Source organism: Hippocampus guttulatus, chromosome 6, assembly GCF_054856545.1.
Source record: "Hippocampus guttulatus isolate MCC_2025c chromosome 6, RoL_Hgut_1.0, whole genome shotgun sequence".
In the NCBI taxonomy this organism is placed as follows: domain Eukaryota; kingdom Metazoa; phylum Chordata; class Actinopteri; order Syngnathiformes; family Syngnathidae; genus Hippocampus; species Hippocampus guttulatus.
In genome coordinates, this window is record NC_141266.1 from 17,131,524 (window position 1) to 17,144,967 (window position 13,444).

At 42.8% G+C, this 13,444-nt stretch overlaps 1 protein-coding gene and 1 long non-coding RNA gene across 2 annotated transcripts in view; one reads left to right on the forward strand and one right to left on the reverse strand.

The window, feature by feature from the left end:
* On the forward strand, nucleotides 1-13,207 carry she (Src homology 2 domain containing E). The gene is made up of 6 exons (XM_086113052.1): nucleotides 1-2,345; nucleotides 3,556-3,682; nucleotides 6,093-6,347; nucleotides 6,560-6,881; nucleotides 8,921-9,040; nucleotides 11,353-13,207. Exons 1-6 carry the CDS (start codon nucleotides 1,896-1,898, stop codon nucleotides 11,546-11,548), a joined length of 1,470 nt encoding a protein of 489 aa, XP_085969178.1. The 5' UTR covers nucleotides 1-1,895; the 3' UTR covers nucleotides 11,549-13,207.
* LOC147203838 (uncharacterized) overlaps nucleotides 3,102-13,444 on the reverse strand; it is a 15,866-nt gene continuing 5,523 nt past the window's right edge. Inside the window, exons 3-4 of the long non-coding RNA XR_015101138.1 lie at nucleotides 8,846-8,990; nucleotides 3,102-3,774 (exon numbers count right to left, since the gene is read on the reverse strand). This is a non-coding gene — a long non-coding RNA (uncharacterized LOC147203838). The remainder of the gene's footprint in view (nucleotides 3,775-8,845; nucleotides 8,991-13,444) is intronic.

Genomic DNA, 13,444 nt, shown 5'->3' on the forward strand with positions numbered 1-13,444 from the left:
ACCTTCGTCCGGGATGGAAAGATCCCGCCCAACTTCTCCAAAAGAAGCGATCTGATTGGGCAGCCAGGGCAAGAGGAGGCGGGAGCCTGAATGTAGGCCGTGTCTTCTATTGGCTAAATCTCGAAGTCAATCGTTTAACTTGATTTATGCTGGAGGGCTCAACAGACTTTTACATTAACAGGAACACTTTAGTGAGTAATTTACTGCAACAGCAATAAAATACGTATGCGGAGAGAGAAGTGCACTTAGATGACTAAATACTGACGAAACCCTTGCACTTTTTGCGTTTTTGACCACGAGATGGCGGAATTATTTGTTTTGTCCACAAACTAGCACACCGACGTTCTTATTCAAGTTTTTTTTACAAGTTTTGTAAAAAAAATAAAAACAAAAAGTGCTCACCTTGAAGAATCTTTGACAATGATGTACTTTTATTTTGCCCAAGAAAATATCAAATGTAAAAGATACATTGTACAAAGAATAAAATTAATGGATACAAATGTATAAAAATATGTAGTAAATCCATTGTGCCAAAAACAAAAGAGGTGCACTTAACAACCAAATATCTATTTAAAAAAACTATCCAAAAATAAAACATTCATTGTTATTTTTTAAAAATTCCAAATCAGTGCCACAGAAAACAGTACTCGTTAAGGATCCATTGTGTGGTAAACTGATTTTTTGTTTGTTTGTTTTGTTTTGTTTGCTGTCCTAATTATGATCACCCCGAGGGAAATTTCAATCTCTGCTGTACATATTTTGGCTTGGACGCCACAGAGAACCAAATCACATAAATGCAGGAATGCAGGGAGAGATTTGAAATCCTTATTTTATTTCAAGGTGTCCAAGAAAATGTCCAAGGAAGGTTATCATATGAAGTGGATATGATGTACTAAAGCAAAGCATAAATAATGAAAACATATTCATATGAGTAATAATAAACATACAAATAAAAAAAATGAAACACAATTATTACATGGAAATTAATTGGTTGGGCAACCGTGGTGATTTCAATTTAAAAGTGCCTTATTAATTATTATTAATGTTTTACTTTTTAGTACTTAGTATCCTATTTTTCTGCATGATATTCAAAACATCAGCAACAGCTGACATGTAATGCAACACAACGCTGCAAACTCCAACTATAATAATAATAATAACAATAATAATAATAATAATAAACATATTGTTGAATCTTAATCAGACGACCGTGCTTAAAACGAATAAGTCTGACCGTGTCAAACAAAACTAAAAACTACTTTTGAGTCACGGTTTTTTATTATAATAAATACTCAGCTCTTGCATTGGATGTCATTAGATGGTGCAAGTGGTCTAAAATGTCAGTGACTTGTGTAAGTAGTGTTGAGCGCTTACACTCCATCCACGCCCATTCAAGATAGGCACGTCCCCTTAAAAAAAAGTAGATGGTGGGGTGGGGGTTAACTTCTCAAAAAGTCAGCGCGCCACTTCAGTAGTTATCTTTTACTCATTTTCTGTGCGCCAGAGAAGCTAGACGTAGCGTATCACTTACCGGTAATGGGCTCTTCACTTGGCTCCAGGAAAATCTTCCAGTTTTTTCGAGTGTTCGCTTTGGAAAGGCTTCTTTTCAAGCTGAGGGGATAGTTGTTAACTTGGGCAGGCGAGGGCCCAAATAACCGGTTGATGACAGCCAAGACGCGAATGGACGAGCACCCATTTGGCGGACAGGAGCTTTAAGCGATTGCAGGTCAATATTCTTAAAAATAACATAATTTTCAAGAAGAAAATATAAACATTTTGGTTTAAACACGTTGCAGCTGTTGCTGAGCCGTGCGCAAAATGCGTGCGTAAAGTTGGTGCCACTTCAAATAAGTCAAGTTCTTCAGCTGCCGTTTGGCATTAGTTTTTTGGCGATCATGGCAAAATGGTTTCGAGAGTTTCCCATCAACCTGAAGAACGGCAGCGAACGAGGTCGTTCGGCCTCCGAATCAGGCCCACAAGCACGACACAAACCTTCGTTCTCCCGCGACAGCCTGAAGGGAACCCCGCGTAAAGATAACGGAGTGGCTGCTTTACTAGCAGGGAGAAATCGGAAGAATTCGGCCACGGATTTGGGTCGTAACCAAAGCACCGGCTCTGCGGGTGGAACTGTGTGGGAAACTCTAACGCCCGGAAAAAATCGCAAGAGCTCCTCCAAGGTGGAGGCGCCCGAGGAGAAGGCTCAGGCGAGGACCACCAGCTTGGCTCAGGCTTACATTAGCAGGATGATCAAAGTGGACAAGCAGGACAAGACCCCCAAACTGAACGGGAAAAGTGAGCCGACTAAAACCGACCTGGACAATGGACGCTCTGCCATTAATACAACGGTGAGTAACTTCATTTTGTTATGTTTGGAACAAGAAGTGATGTTTTAACAGGTTGATGGAACTGGAAGAGGGGCTGGGGGTTGGGGTGGGGGGTCACACCCAAAAGTTAAACATTAAAGTTTAACAAACGTTCTGGGGGTGCTTAAACAACTTCAGAGCAAAAATGTGCGATTTGTGCGCCGTATGATAGCAGTAAACCCAACACCCTTCACAAAAAGCACCGTTTGGAAACTAGTGAAGAATTTAACAAAAAAGAGGCTTTATGCTGTTTGATGCCACACTCACTTGAAGCTTACAAACATTTAACATAAGACAAAGAGAATTGCACGTAATGTATTTTAAACAACTACTCATTTGCATGAATCAAGTTTGTTTAGCCTAATGTTAAGATAAGAAGATAAGAAAACCTTTTTTTGTCTCACAATGGAGAAATTCCCAATTTGTTGACAAACAATTCAAAACGAAATAGACATATTGCATTTTGTGGTATTATAACCCTTTAAGCAATGGACATCTGTATACAACGGGTGCAGCAGCACATGTATACAGGCAATATAATGATACTCACAGGTATATATTCTTTATCCTCTATTATATTACGGGGACCAACAGAGAAGTAACTTGAAACCGTCTTTATGACCATGTATATCTGGAGAACTGTATCATATTGCCCCCAGGCGGCCAAATATGCACACCAGAAGGAGCAGCACAATGTATGTTGAACTGAAGCAAAAAATGTGGCAAAAACGTAAACTCTTTACATTGTATTTAATTCTGTCATTATTCTCTGTTTTATTAAAGCGTTACAATAAAACTGAATACTATTTTTCTTTTATTTTGTCTCATTTTTTAATTAGCTGTCGGTTTTTATGATGGCGACAGTTCTTTACTGTACAACTGATTCACACACTTTACATTACACTTTCAATGAGTAGCCTTAAAATTAGAACGAGTGGCTTGTGTTCCACATCGGAGCTTCCACTGTCGTCCTGTTCCCATGGTGAACTCTGTATCCAATTTCCATCCTCAGCAAAAGAAAACAATGTAGTGAACCCTTCATTGTGTTACACTAAACAATACTCGGGCCTCTTTACGCCATTATTTCCGTTTGTTCCTCGTGTGTCTTGTCAGACAATGGCGGATGCCCCCACCATCACACACAAACAAGTTAGCGCTTATCTTATCTGCATCTTGTCTTTGTGTTTCCCAGCTGATTATCCTCGAGGACTATGCAGATCCTTTCGACGCGGAGAAAACCAAAGAACAGAGGGAGGCGGAGCGAGCTGGAGTGAATGACGGTTACATGGAGCCTTATGACGCCCAGGTGATCATCACAGGTAAGGTTGGATGGTCACGGCTCCCACTTGTTGTTTGTTCAACTGTTATTGTGTGGCCAGTCACCTATAACTGCTTGACCCACGGGGGGCAGCTGCAAAATACACACACGGACACACACGCACACACTTTTAGCATGTTGTGAAGAAGCTGGAGTACCTGGAAAATACCCAGCAGACAAGATTCAAGATTCAAACCCTCAAATGTCAGACCTCTGAAGCCAACGTGCTAACCACCAGCTCAACTGCTCTTCCCGGTTTCCTCCCATGTTCCAAAAACATGCATGGCAGGTTAATGGAACACTCAAATTTGTCACTAGGTCTGATTGTGAGTGTGAATGGTTGTTCGTTTATGTGTGCCCTGCGATTGACTGGCAACCAGTTCAGGGTCGACGCCGCCTACTGCCCCAAAGACAGCCGGCTTCAAGCATGCCCTTATGAGGATAAGTGGATTAGAAAATGGATGGATGGATGTTAAAGTAAAATGATCAAAATTCAGCCTTTTTTTTCTTCAGGTCCTTATTTTCCAATCGTAATTATTTTTTTTTAATGTATATATCGATATCGGTTAATATTAAATACTGAGATCGTGATATACTTTTCAGAGATCTGGCCCAGCCCGACCTGAATTTGTATGTAGTCAGACGTTACCCCAACACGGTCATGAAGTCATAAATACAGTCAGTCTTTGTACGAAAAACACCTGAAGGCCATGAATAATAAACGGACTGAAAACCGAACGTACGATGTCACTTCACGTGCCTTCTTGTACTGCCCGACCACATATTCCGTGAGCACTGTGTCAGCTACTTCACCCGTTGGCCAGGATAAACTCTTTATGTAATCTAATCCAAAAATCCAAACAATAAACACTTACTACTTGACATTAAAAAAAAAGTATAGTAGGGTGCTAATAGCTTTTCACAATCTCACACTATGTTTAAAAATGTGCCAAGTATAAGAGTATGAAACAAGCACTTTTATTAGGTGTGCCGGTGAATAATTAGCTTTTATGCATACTTGGATTCAATCCACTTGGCATTAGCGTTACAGGGGTCTTATAAAACAAAGTGGGTGCCAAAAGGGAGCTGCGGCCTGCATGAATGCTGACTTCCATCCCCTTTGGCGGTTGCTACGGCAACAATGTTGCGAAGGGACAATGGGCGCAGCTTCCTCTTCCAACTTCCTGTCTCCTGCCTCTGTTTCCTTTGCCCCATTCTCTTGATATAGGAAGCTGCCCCCGCCGCGCACATACACACACTTAATGTGTTAACAGAATGTAACAATCCCTTCAGCCCACCCCAAAAACAGCCCCCCCCCCTCCCCCATCACTTCCCAGCAGTCAGGAAGTAGGCCTCTGGGCCGTCCAATCCGAGGCAGCGCTGACCTTTTCTTCCTGCACCTCCATTGTGTGCGCTCACAATAGAGCAGACACGCAGGCTACCTGTCGGCCTGCACAGAAACACCAGTCGCATTCCGACTTGTGACACGGCGCAGGATGCCGTAACTCTTTTTATCTCTTGTCACCGGCACAGAGAGGCCCCCGCAACTGTGTTTGTTCACGCAGAATCACTTCACTTTGGATGCGTTTCTTCGCTCGATCAAGCCGTAAATCTCGAGAACGAAACATTCACGCGTCTGCTTGAAAGCTGAAGAGGACTTTTACCTCGCAGCATGGCGATGTTAAGTGTACATGCAAATCTACAAAAGTAGGACTTCAGAAGAAAATTCCAACTTTTGGAACTGCCCAGTCAGTGTGTGTGTGTGTGTGTGTGTGTGTATTAAACTTTTCGAAATGGGAAATTGATCATTTATGTCCATTTATCTATATTAACTGTTATAAGCTCACAAATTGCTAGCATACAGTTAATACAATAACACTGCTCCACATCAAATTTTAATCAGAGATGGTTGTGTGTGTCCCGAAACGTATTTTTAATGCATATTTTGAAAATGTCTTTTCTTTTTTCGTTCTGAGATCATTTTTGTTTCTTTTTTTAGCGACAGGTGACATGTCATGGCTAGGAAATGACAACGCATGGTAAAATCCGTATTGCGCAAGCTTTTATAGGTCAATCAACCCTGTAAGGCCCGGCCCATCAAAGAATAGCTAGAAAATTCCGATTTTTGGGAACTGAGATGTTAAAAAATATTTTTGCTATATCATGTTGTTGATGAGATCTTTTTTGTATCACATTTCGGTAAGCATTATGTAGATTACATGTGAAATGACAATTTGGGGAAAATCATATTTTAAACCTGCAGTATCAAATTTGATACAGACGATTTCATTGTAATATAAAGAATGAGTTACTTAATAAAAATGCATGTAGCAAATGTGATACGAATGGCATTATAGGGGCTAACCACGACAATCAAGCTAAAGTGTAAACACCGGGGTGATGTTTTGCAGAGGTTCGCCGGCGGGGCTCCAAGGACCTCCTCAAAGTATGCGTGCTGCTCGACCCAGGCCAGGCGGCCGGGAAGGTAGAGGAGGGCAGGCCGCCGCCGCCCAACATCTACGATACGCCGTACGAAGGCAGACTGGAGGGCGACAGCGAGGGCGTGTGGATCCCCGTCACGCGACCAGAGTCTGACATCCGTCCGGCCGCCGAGTACGAGCTGCCCTGGGAGTGGAGGAAGGAGGACATTGTTCGAGCCCTGTCAGGTAGGCGGCCGAGCTGGTGACGAGGCTGGGCGGGCGCTCGTGGAAGGAAGGGTGTCATAGTCTTTATTTGTACAGTCATGTCATGACTGTACTATCATGACAATCTGTTTGTTTTACGCAGGAAGCTAAACAATCCTGTCGAACGACTCTCTGCAGATGTGTTGACTTTGCTGATGGAGTTTTATTGATATTCTGTCTGTGGCTTCCTGCAGCCCAGTTTGAGGCAGTGGATTGTTCTCCCGCTAAAGAGATCGGTCGTCAGCAGCAGCAGCAGCAGCAAACTCTGAGACAGAAGAACTGGACGCACAAAACACTGGTGTCCACCTCTTCATCTTCCTCCTCCTCCTCGCCCTCCTTTCCCTCGTCACCCATTCTCAAGCTTTCCCCGATAACAACCTCGTCCCCGTCGTTCCCCACCCTGAGACTCTCGCCCTCTTCCAACCCCAACAAACCTCCCTCTCCTACCTCGCCGAACGCCCCACTGGATGGGGAGTCGGTCAAAGTGGACCCCAGCCTGTCACTGGACAAGCAGAGGTGAGGAGGTGGACAAATATTTATGTCCAAAAACATCTATTTAGTGAACGAAATAAGTTATCAGCACATTGCAGTTTACCGTATTTTCCACACTAAAAGGCGCACTGGATTTTGAGGCACACCTTCAATGAATGGCCTATTCTGTAATTTTCTTCATATATTGGACGCACCGCTTTATAGGACGCAATCTACAATGCATCCACTAGATGGTGCTACGCTCAAGGAAATGCCAACAAAACACTACACTACACCCCGATTTATATAGCGAAGATCAGATGTCAGTCAAACTTAACTCTGCGTTGTAAGCATGTCTCTAGCAAGGAGCCATTTTGGGGTTGGCAGATTACCGTAATAAATCGCATCGGATTTTAAGGCACGCTGTGAGCTTTTAAAGAAACGGAAGGCTTTTTTAGGTGCGCCTTTCAGCGCGGAAAATACGGTACTGATTATATAGAGTCCTTTCCAAAAGTAGAACGGTTAGGTCATATGAGACAAAAGTTTATAAGTCTAGTTTTTATTTGATGCTACAGTGATCTCTCGCTATTTCGCGGTTCGTTTATCGCGGCTTCAGTGCATCGTGGATTTTTTCAAACATATTCATTAAAAAAACACTTTTTTTTTCATATACATGTAGTACAGTGCTGTATATGTTGCTCTATGTGACTCGCTGTTGTTTTGCTGACTTCCGCAGCTTCTCGCGGACTGTTTGCGGACTTTTAAAAAAAATTTATATGTCTACTGTATTTCTTTATTCATAAACTAACCTAACTTATACATGTTTAAATCTATTAGTATACAGCATTAAGTCATGTTAATTACTTCAAAATTTACTTGTACATGCATGTATACCATTAAATTTGGCCTTATAAATATTATGTACCTGTACATGTACCTATATGGAGGCGGGGGGGGGGGGGGTCGCTACTTTCGCGGATTTTCGTTTATCGCGGGTGGTTTTGGTCCCCATTAACCGCGATAAACGAGGGATTACTGTATTTACAAAGTACATCTAGATGTGTTAAACAGCTCAGGGCAGCATATTTTGTTTGACCACACCCACTTTTCAAGTGAACCAAAGTATTATTGAAACATGTAACTGACGGTTGTTTCTAGTTGCGCAGGTGTTGCCTTACATTAGACTGTATTTGCCGTTAGGCAAAGCGTGAAGACAAGAGAGCTGTCTATGGGGAGTAAAGCGAACCATTTTAAAGCTGAGAGAAGAGAAAAACTCAATCAGAACTTTTGCACAAACAGTGGGCAGAGCCTGTACAACCATTTTTTAAGGTTCTGAAAAAGAAACCTGTGAACAGACAGACATCAAACAGGTTGGCCAAGGGTATCAACAGCGGTAAATGACAGAAACATTGGGAGAGCTGGAAAGAAATACTTTGATATCAAGACCCCACATGGCTGAAAATGAGCATTTATGCTAAGTCCGCCGCATTTCCACTGTTTATTCTTGTGTTGATTAATGTGCACTGTCCCAATGAAAAAAAAAAAAGATTAGATATTTATATTACACCCCCCAACACAAAAAAAGCTTGAGACAATTTGGCTTATGTAAATGCCTTCAAAACCTCTGTTCTAAGTGGCTAACATCCATTGCAGCGCGCTAAGTGGAGGGTGTTCACTTGATTTAGGTGGGACTTGAAGTGTAAAATGCCTCTCTCCATCTCATTAAGCATGGCCTTTCTATTGAAATGGAGCCGGCGGGGTACGCGCTCGCAGCGTGTTAGCATTTGTTCCTCTCTTGTAGCAGCCGAATGTCAATTTGTTCCCCGCTAAGCGTCATGCCGCCTGCTTGGATATGTGGCTCTCGCCTGTAATTGCTGTCAACACCGCATTCATAGCGTTGGTAGGACTCTGCGGACCTTCTTTGCGGCCATGTTTCATTTCTCTGTTTCATGACTTGGCCACCTCAAATCGGCCCGTGACGATCCACAAGAAGTCGTGTCACCTTTTACCTCAAAGCGTCTTCTTGACCCTCGACTTTGTCTCCGTATGTCGCCGTGCTGCGTCTCGTCCACGTCCTGGTCAAGCTGGTACCATGGCGGCGTGAGTCGGCAGCAGGCTGAGGCTCAGCTGCAGCGCTGCAGGGAAGCCAGCTTCCTGGTGAGAGACAGCGAATCAGGAACCAGCAAGTACTCCATCGCTCTGAAGTGAGTGACCGACTGTGTGTGGACGTGTCATGCAGCAATTTGCCCTCATTTCTTGTTTTAGCAATCTTGTAATGATCAGTATCGTGTGTGCGAACTCAATGGTCTCATTTTGAAGTTTAGGGGAAGACATGAATAGAGAAAAGGCATTTCTTCCAGATGAATGCAATTCCAAATCAAGGTTTACGTCCCATTTTGACGTATAGGGAGCAGCCTGTGGAGGGATTCAGCAAAGTTTCCTGATCCATCAGTGCCGCAGCTGATCAAACTTTCATTTCTAAGATAGCCACGTCCACCAAACCAGGCTTTACCTCGCATGAAAATATCCCAAAAAGTTCGGTCCAGCGACTGGTAGGAGACTCGGAAAGTGTTCTCATCTTTCATGAAATGCTCATAGATTTGGAATCTTTTAAGAAAACCACCAAGATATAAATGGAGTTAACCCACTCTCAACAAAACTTGAATAGCACCGTTAACCCCCCGACCCCACCTCAACACCGCCAAAAAAGCAGAGCATGATTACATATGTATGCTAGTAGGTGACTTCCTGCTGCATGGAGAATGATGTAATATGACAGGACGATACTTTTTTTTTCTTGGGCAGGGAGACATTTCAATTGTGACTCAAATGACAAAATAAACAAGAATGAGAAATTTATCATACAGTGTCACATTCATGAATGTACATTTGCTCCTTAGAATTGCAGGCAACTGCATATTTTATACATGATAATGCTTAAAACAAATGTGGCTAAAAGAGGAACAGTTTAAAATCTGTTGACAAAACACGGAGGATAAAATAAAGATGACAGGACTGTCCTGTTTTGGATTCTGGAGAGGTTAAAAAACAAAAGTTTAATTGTGATGCAAAAGTTAAGAAGAGCAAATGATATTTAAAAAAGGGTGAAAAATGGGGAGTGTTGTATTTGTGTATGTTTGCTTATTAGTTAACACGCCATTTCCTGGTTCATGGAGGATGACTTAAATTGAGGACAAGTGCAGTCGATTGCTGTGTCCGAATTCACGGGCTGCATCCTCCGAAGGCCGCGATTTTGGCCGCGTGACGTCTGTTTCGGGCGTGACTCCACCGCACGTGGTTTCCAAATTTTAGGAAGACAATTCGCAGGCTGGGTCCTTGGACGCCTTCAAAGGCTGCTCCTCTTGTATCCTCCGCGGACCGCATAAACCAAACCGTGATGAATTTCGACAGGCTTAATTTGAATTTGGACACTACGTGCGGTCGTGTCATGCCAGAAGTGATGTCATGCGGCCAAAAATTCTGCCTTTGGAGGACCAAATAATCTTGCGCCACCTTACCTCTCTGAGCTCATCTGCCCCTACACACCTGCCCGGCGCCTCAGGTCTGCGGACCAGACCTTATTAGAAGTACCAAGAACTAAACTGAGGCTCAGAGGGGATCGAGCCTTTTCTGTTGCTGGTCCCTCTCTCTGGCATGACCTCCCACTGAACATTCGGCAAGCCTCCTCGCTGCCCATCTTCAAAACCCTCCTCAAAACTCACTTGTATTCTTTGGCATTCGACTCAGCATGACTTAGATTTGTTCTTGGTTTTACTGTTTGGTTCTTTCTACCGCCTTTATTACCGATTTGTCTTACTGTTTATTGTGCATGTTAAATTGCTCCATGTACAGCACTTTGTATGCAGCGATGGCTGTTTGAAAGTGCTCTATAAATACTGTTGACTTGACTTGACCCATTCTATGAATTTGGACAGCCTATTTCTGGGACCAATGGCCTCTTGCGCACTAAAAATTCACACTCTTGCCTTTGTCATTTGCATTGTGACGCCACAAAACATTATTTCCCCATAAAACTTCCGGGAGTCACAGTTTTTCCGTTGCGGCGAGTTGTTTATATGCGCAACGGCCAAATGCGGGATGTGCAGTGGGGAGTCGCCGGCTATTTTTTTGGTTTGTTTTTGCGATTATCCTGTCCTGTGTCCGGCAACTTTACAGTCTTCATGTGCGAGTAAAATGAGCGGTTGCCGAGTGCCCTTTGCAGAGTAAATCTATCTATCTATAAGCACAGATCTGACCTCACCTGAAAGCTGAGCCATAATGTGTGCGTGTGTATGCGGCCCAGTGCACATTCGTTATATGCTGCTCATTCATTTGAGAGTCCGCATCATTAACCCCCTTTACACATCCACTGAACCTTCGCTACTGCACACCATCAGTTAGCCGGGGATAGATAACAGCAAGTGATTTAAATTCCCATACCCAGGTCTGGCTTATATTTCACTGTGGCTCCATTTCTCATTTGAGCTGACAATATTGCATTCTTGCCGTTTATCAGGACCAGTCAGAGTTGCGTGCACATCATCGTGGCCCAAACGAAGAGCAGCAAAGGCCTGGGCTACACTTTGGATCAGAGTAGCTGCGTCTTCACCAGCATCCCCGAGCTGGTGCACCACTACTGCACGCACAGACTTCCCTTCACTGGGGCCGAGCACATGACCCTGCAGCACGCCGTGCAAAGGTCGTATTTGTAACGGGCGTGATACGTGTACTCAAAGATGTGCTGCTGAGGAATGTCCTGTTTACCGTTTTATTTGAGGGGGCGAGATGATAGAAATTGTTTTGGAAAAAGGGCAGGCCGATCAGATGAGCAAGTAGAGGAGTAAATTACGCTGACACCTTAGTCACGAGGAACTCGACTTTATAGAAATTAAAAACTTTGTGTGGTCTTCATTTTAAAAACTTTGGACAAGATTATTGTTTTAGTGCACCGCCATTACTTCGAAGGACTCATTTTGGTCTACTCAAAGTATTACATGAGGCCAGTGTTTCAGAAATTTTGAGCCAAGGAAAATATGTTACATTCGAAAAATCTCATGGCATGCCAGCAAACAAAAAAGTAAAAGACAAAAAGTGATGACATATTTCAATGATGTACCTTCTACCATTTAATGGAAGAGGATCTAGATGTGCTGCCTGTCTCTATAAAATGCTGGCATCGATAGATGAAATCTGAGATCATTTGTTAGTAAAAAAAAAAACAAAAGAAAATTTAATACAATTGGATCAGTGATTGGGAATTACAGCATTACGCTTTTTATGGTGAAAAACACTCCACGTGGAATTACAGCATAACCTCTAAAGTCAAAAGGCCCTTTAAAAGTAAAAACCCTGCCGATTCCAGCCACCAATAAAGACAAAAAAAAAGGCAGAAGTCTTCCTCTGCAGTAGTTGGCGCTACACGCGGCAGTTTGACCAATCGGTGAATCATCAACTGTGCCAGAAAGGTTTTTGTTCACAATTTTTTGTCCTTGTGTTAACTAAAATGTTATATATCAAAAGTACTAGTGGTGTCGGTACTCGATATCTGTGAGTATTCAAAGAGTGAGTACACGGATATGAGGAAATTATGTTTTTTTAAAAAAAGTAAATAAGAGCTCTGAATAAACACAACTGTGTTACCAATGGCCATATCGCAATTTAAAAGCTCTCGAGTTTGCTTTACCAAGATGCTTTAACACAGAGGTGCTGACACGATTAAGCGCAATGCCGGACAATTAGGCTGACTTTGTTAGAACAAGTGATTGGAGTACTGTATAGCCATTCGTCCATCCGCGGCTGTCAGTCCGCCTATTGATCCATCCTGAAAATGAGGCTCATTTGCCAGCCAATCTGTTTGTCAAGAGAAAGAGCTTTAGTAGTGATTACATGGCTCGGAAGGAAGGTAATGCAGGCTTGGAGGGGAGGCGGGTCAGGGTAGGGTGGGGGGAACGGCGCTCTTAATGTTGCAAGTCAGCAGAATTGTCAAAGAATGCTGAGGTGTGCACATAAATGCAGGACTATGATCTAAATATTCTGCTTTTTTGGTGATGAAAAAGTGTCTCCTGTGCCTTTTCATGAATGTCCATGTTTAAATTACTCTCTTAGAGCCATACTAAATTTATAAAAACATTGATATTATATATTTTGTGGATGAAATTTTTTGGGGCTAATGAGACCCCCCCCCCCCCCCCCCCCACACACACACACACACATTTTTCATGGCGGGCCAGTTTACATGCTCTCACAGGCCATCTCTGTCTTCAATAATGCATGCATGAAGTGGCTGAGTATTTGATCACCCCACAATCATGATGAATGCTGTATATTCTTGTTTGTAAGCATGTATCCCGTAAATAAAATTGCATTGGTGACAGTGTCTTATTCATAGACAAGACAAGCGAAAAAGGACAAACGGCACCAATAAAAGCTGTGTGTGTATTACAGATACACACATACCTGTAATGCGTGAAGGGCCATTAGGAAAAAAATAAATCTGGATTTCCCCTTACACACACACACACACACACACTCACACTTTTGAAACCCTCTCATACACACAAAGCACTTTTTCCCACTCATGCACTACTGAAATGCCCTCATACACAATA

Excerpts from the sequence above, each read along its gene's own strand:
- she (XM_086113052.1), top strand. The coding sequence starts at position 1,896 with ATGGCAAAATGGTTTCGAGAGTTTCCCATCAACCTGAAGAACGGCAGC. Across the intron at positions 2,346-3,555 it reads GCTCTGCCATTAATACAACG|CTGATTATCCTCGAGGACTA; the intron begins GTGAGTAACTTC and ends TGTGTTTCCCAG. Across the intron at positions 9,041-11,352 it reads AAGTACTCCATCGCTCTGAA|GACCAGTCAGAGTTGCGTGC; the intron begins GTGAGTGACCGA and ends GCCGTTTATCAG.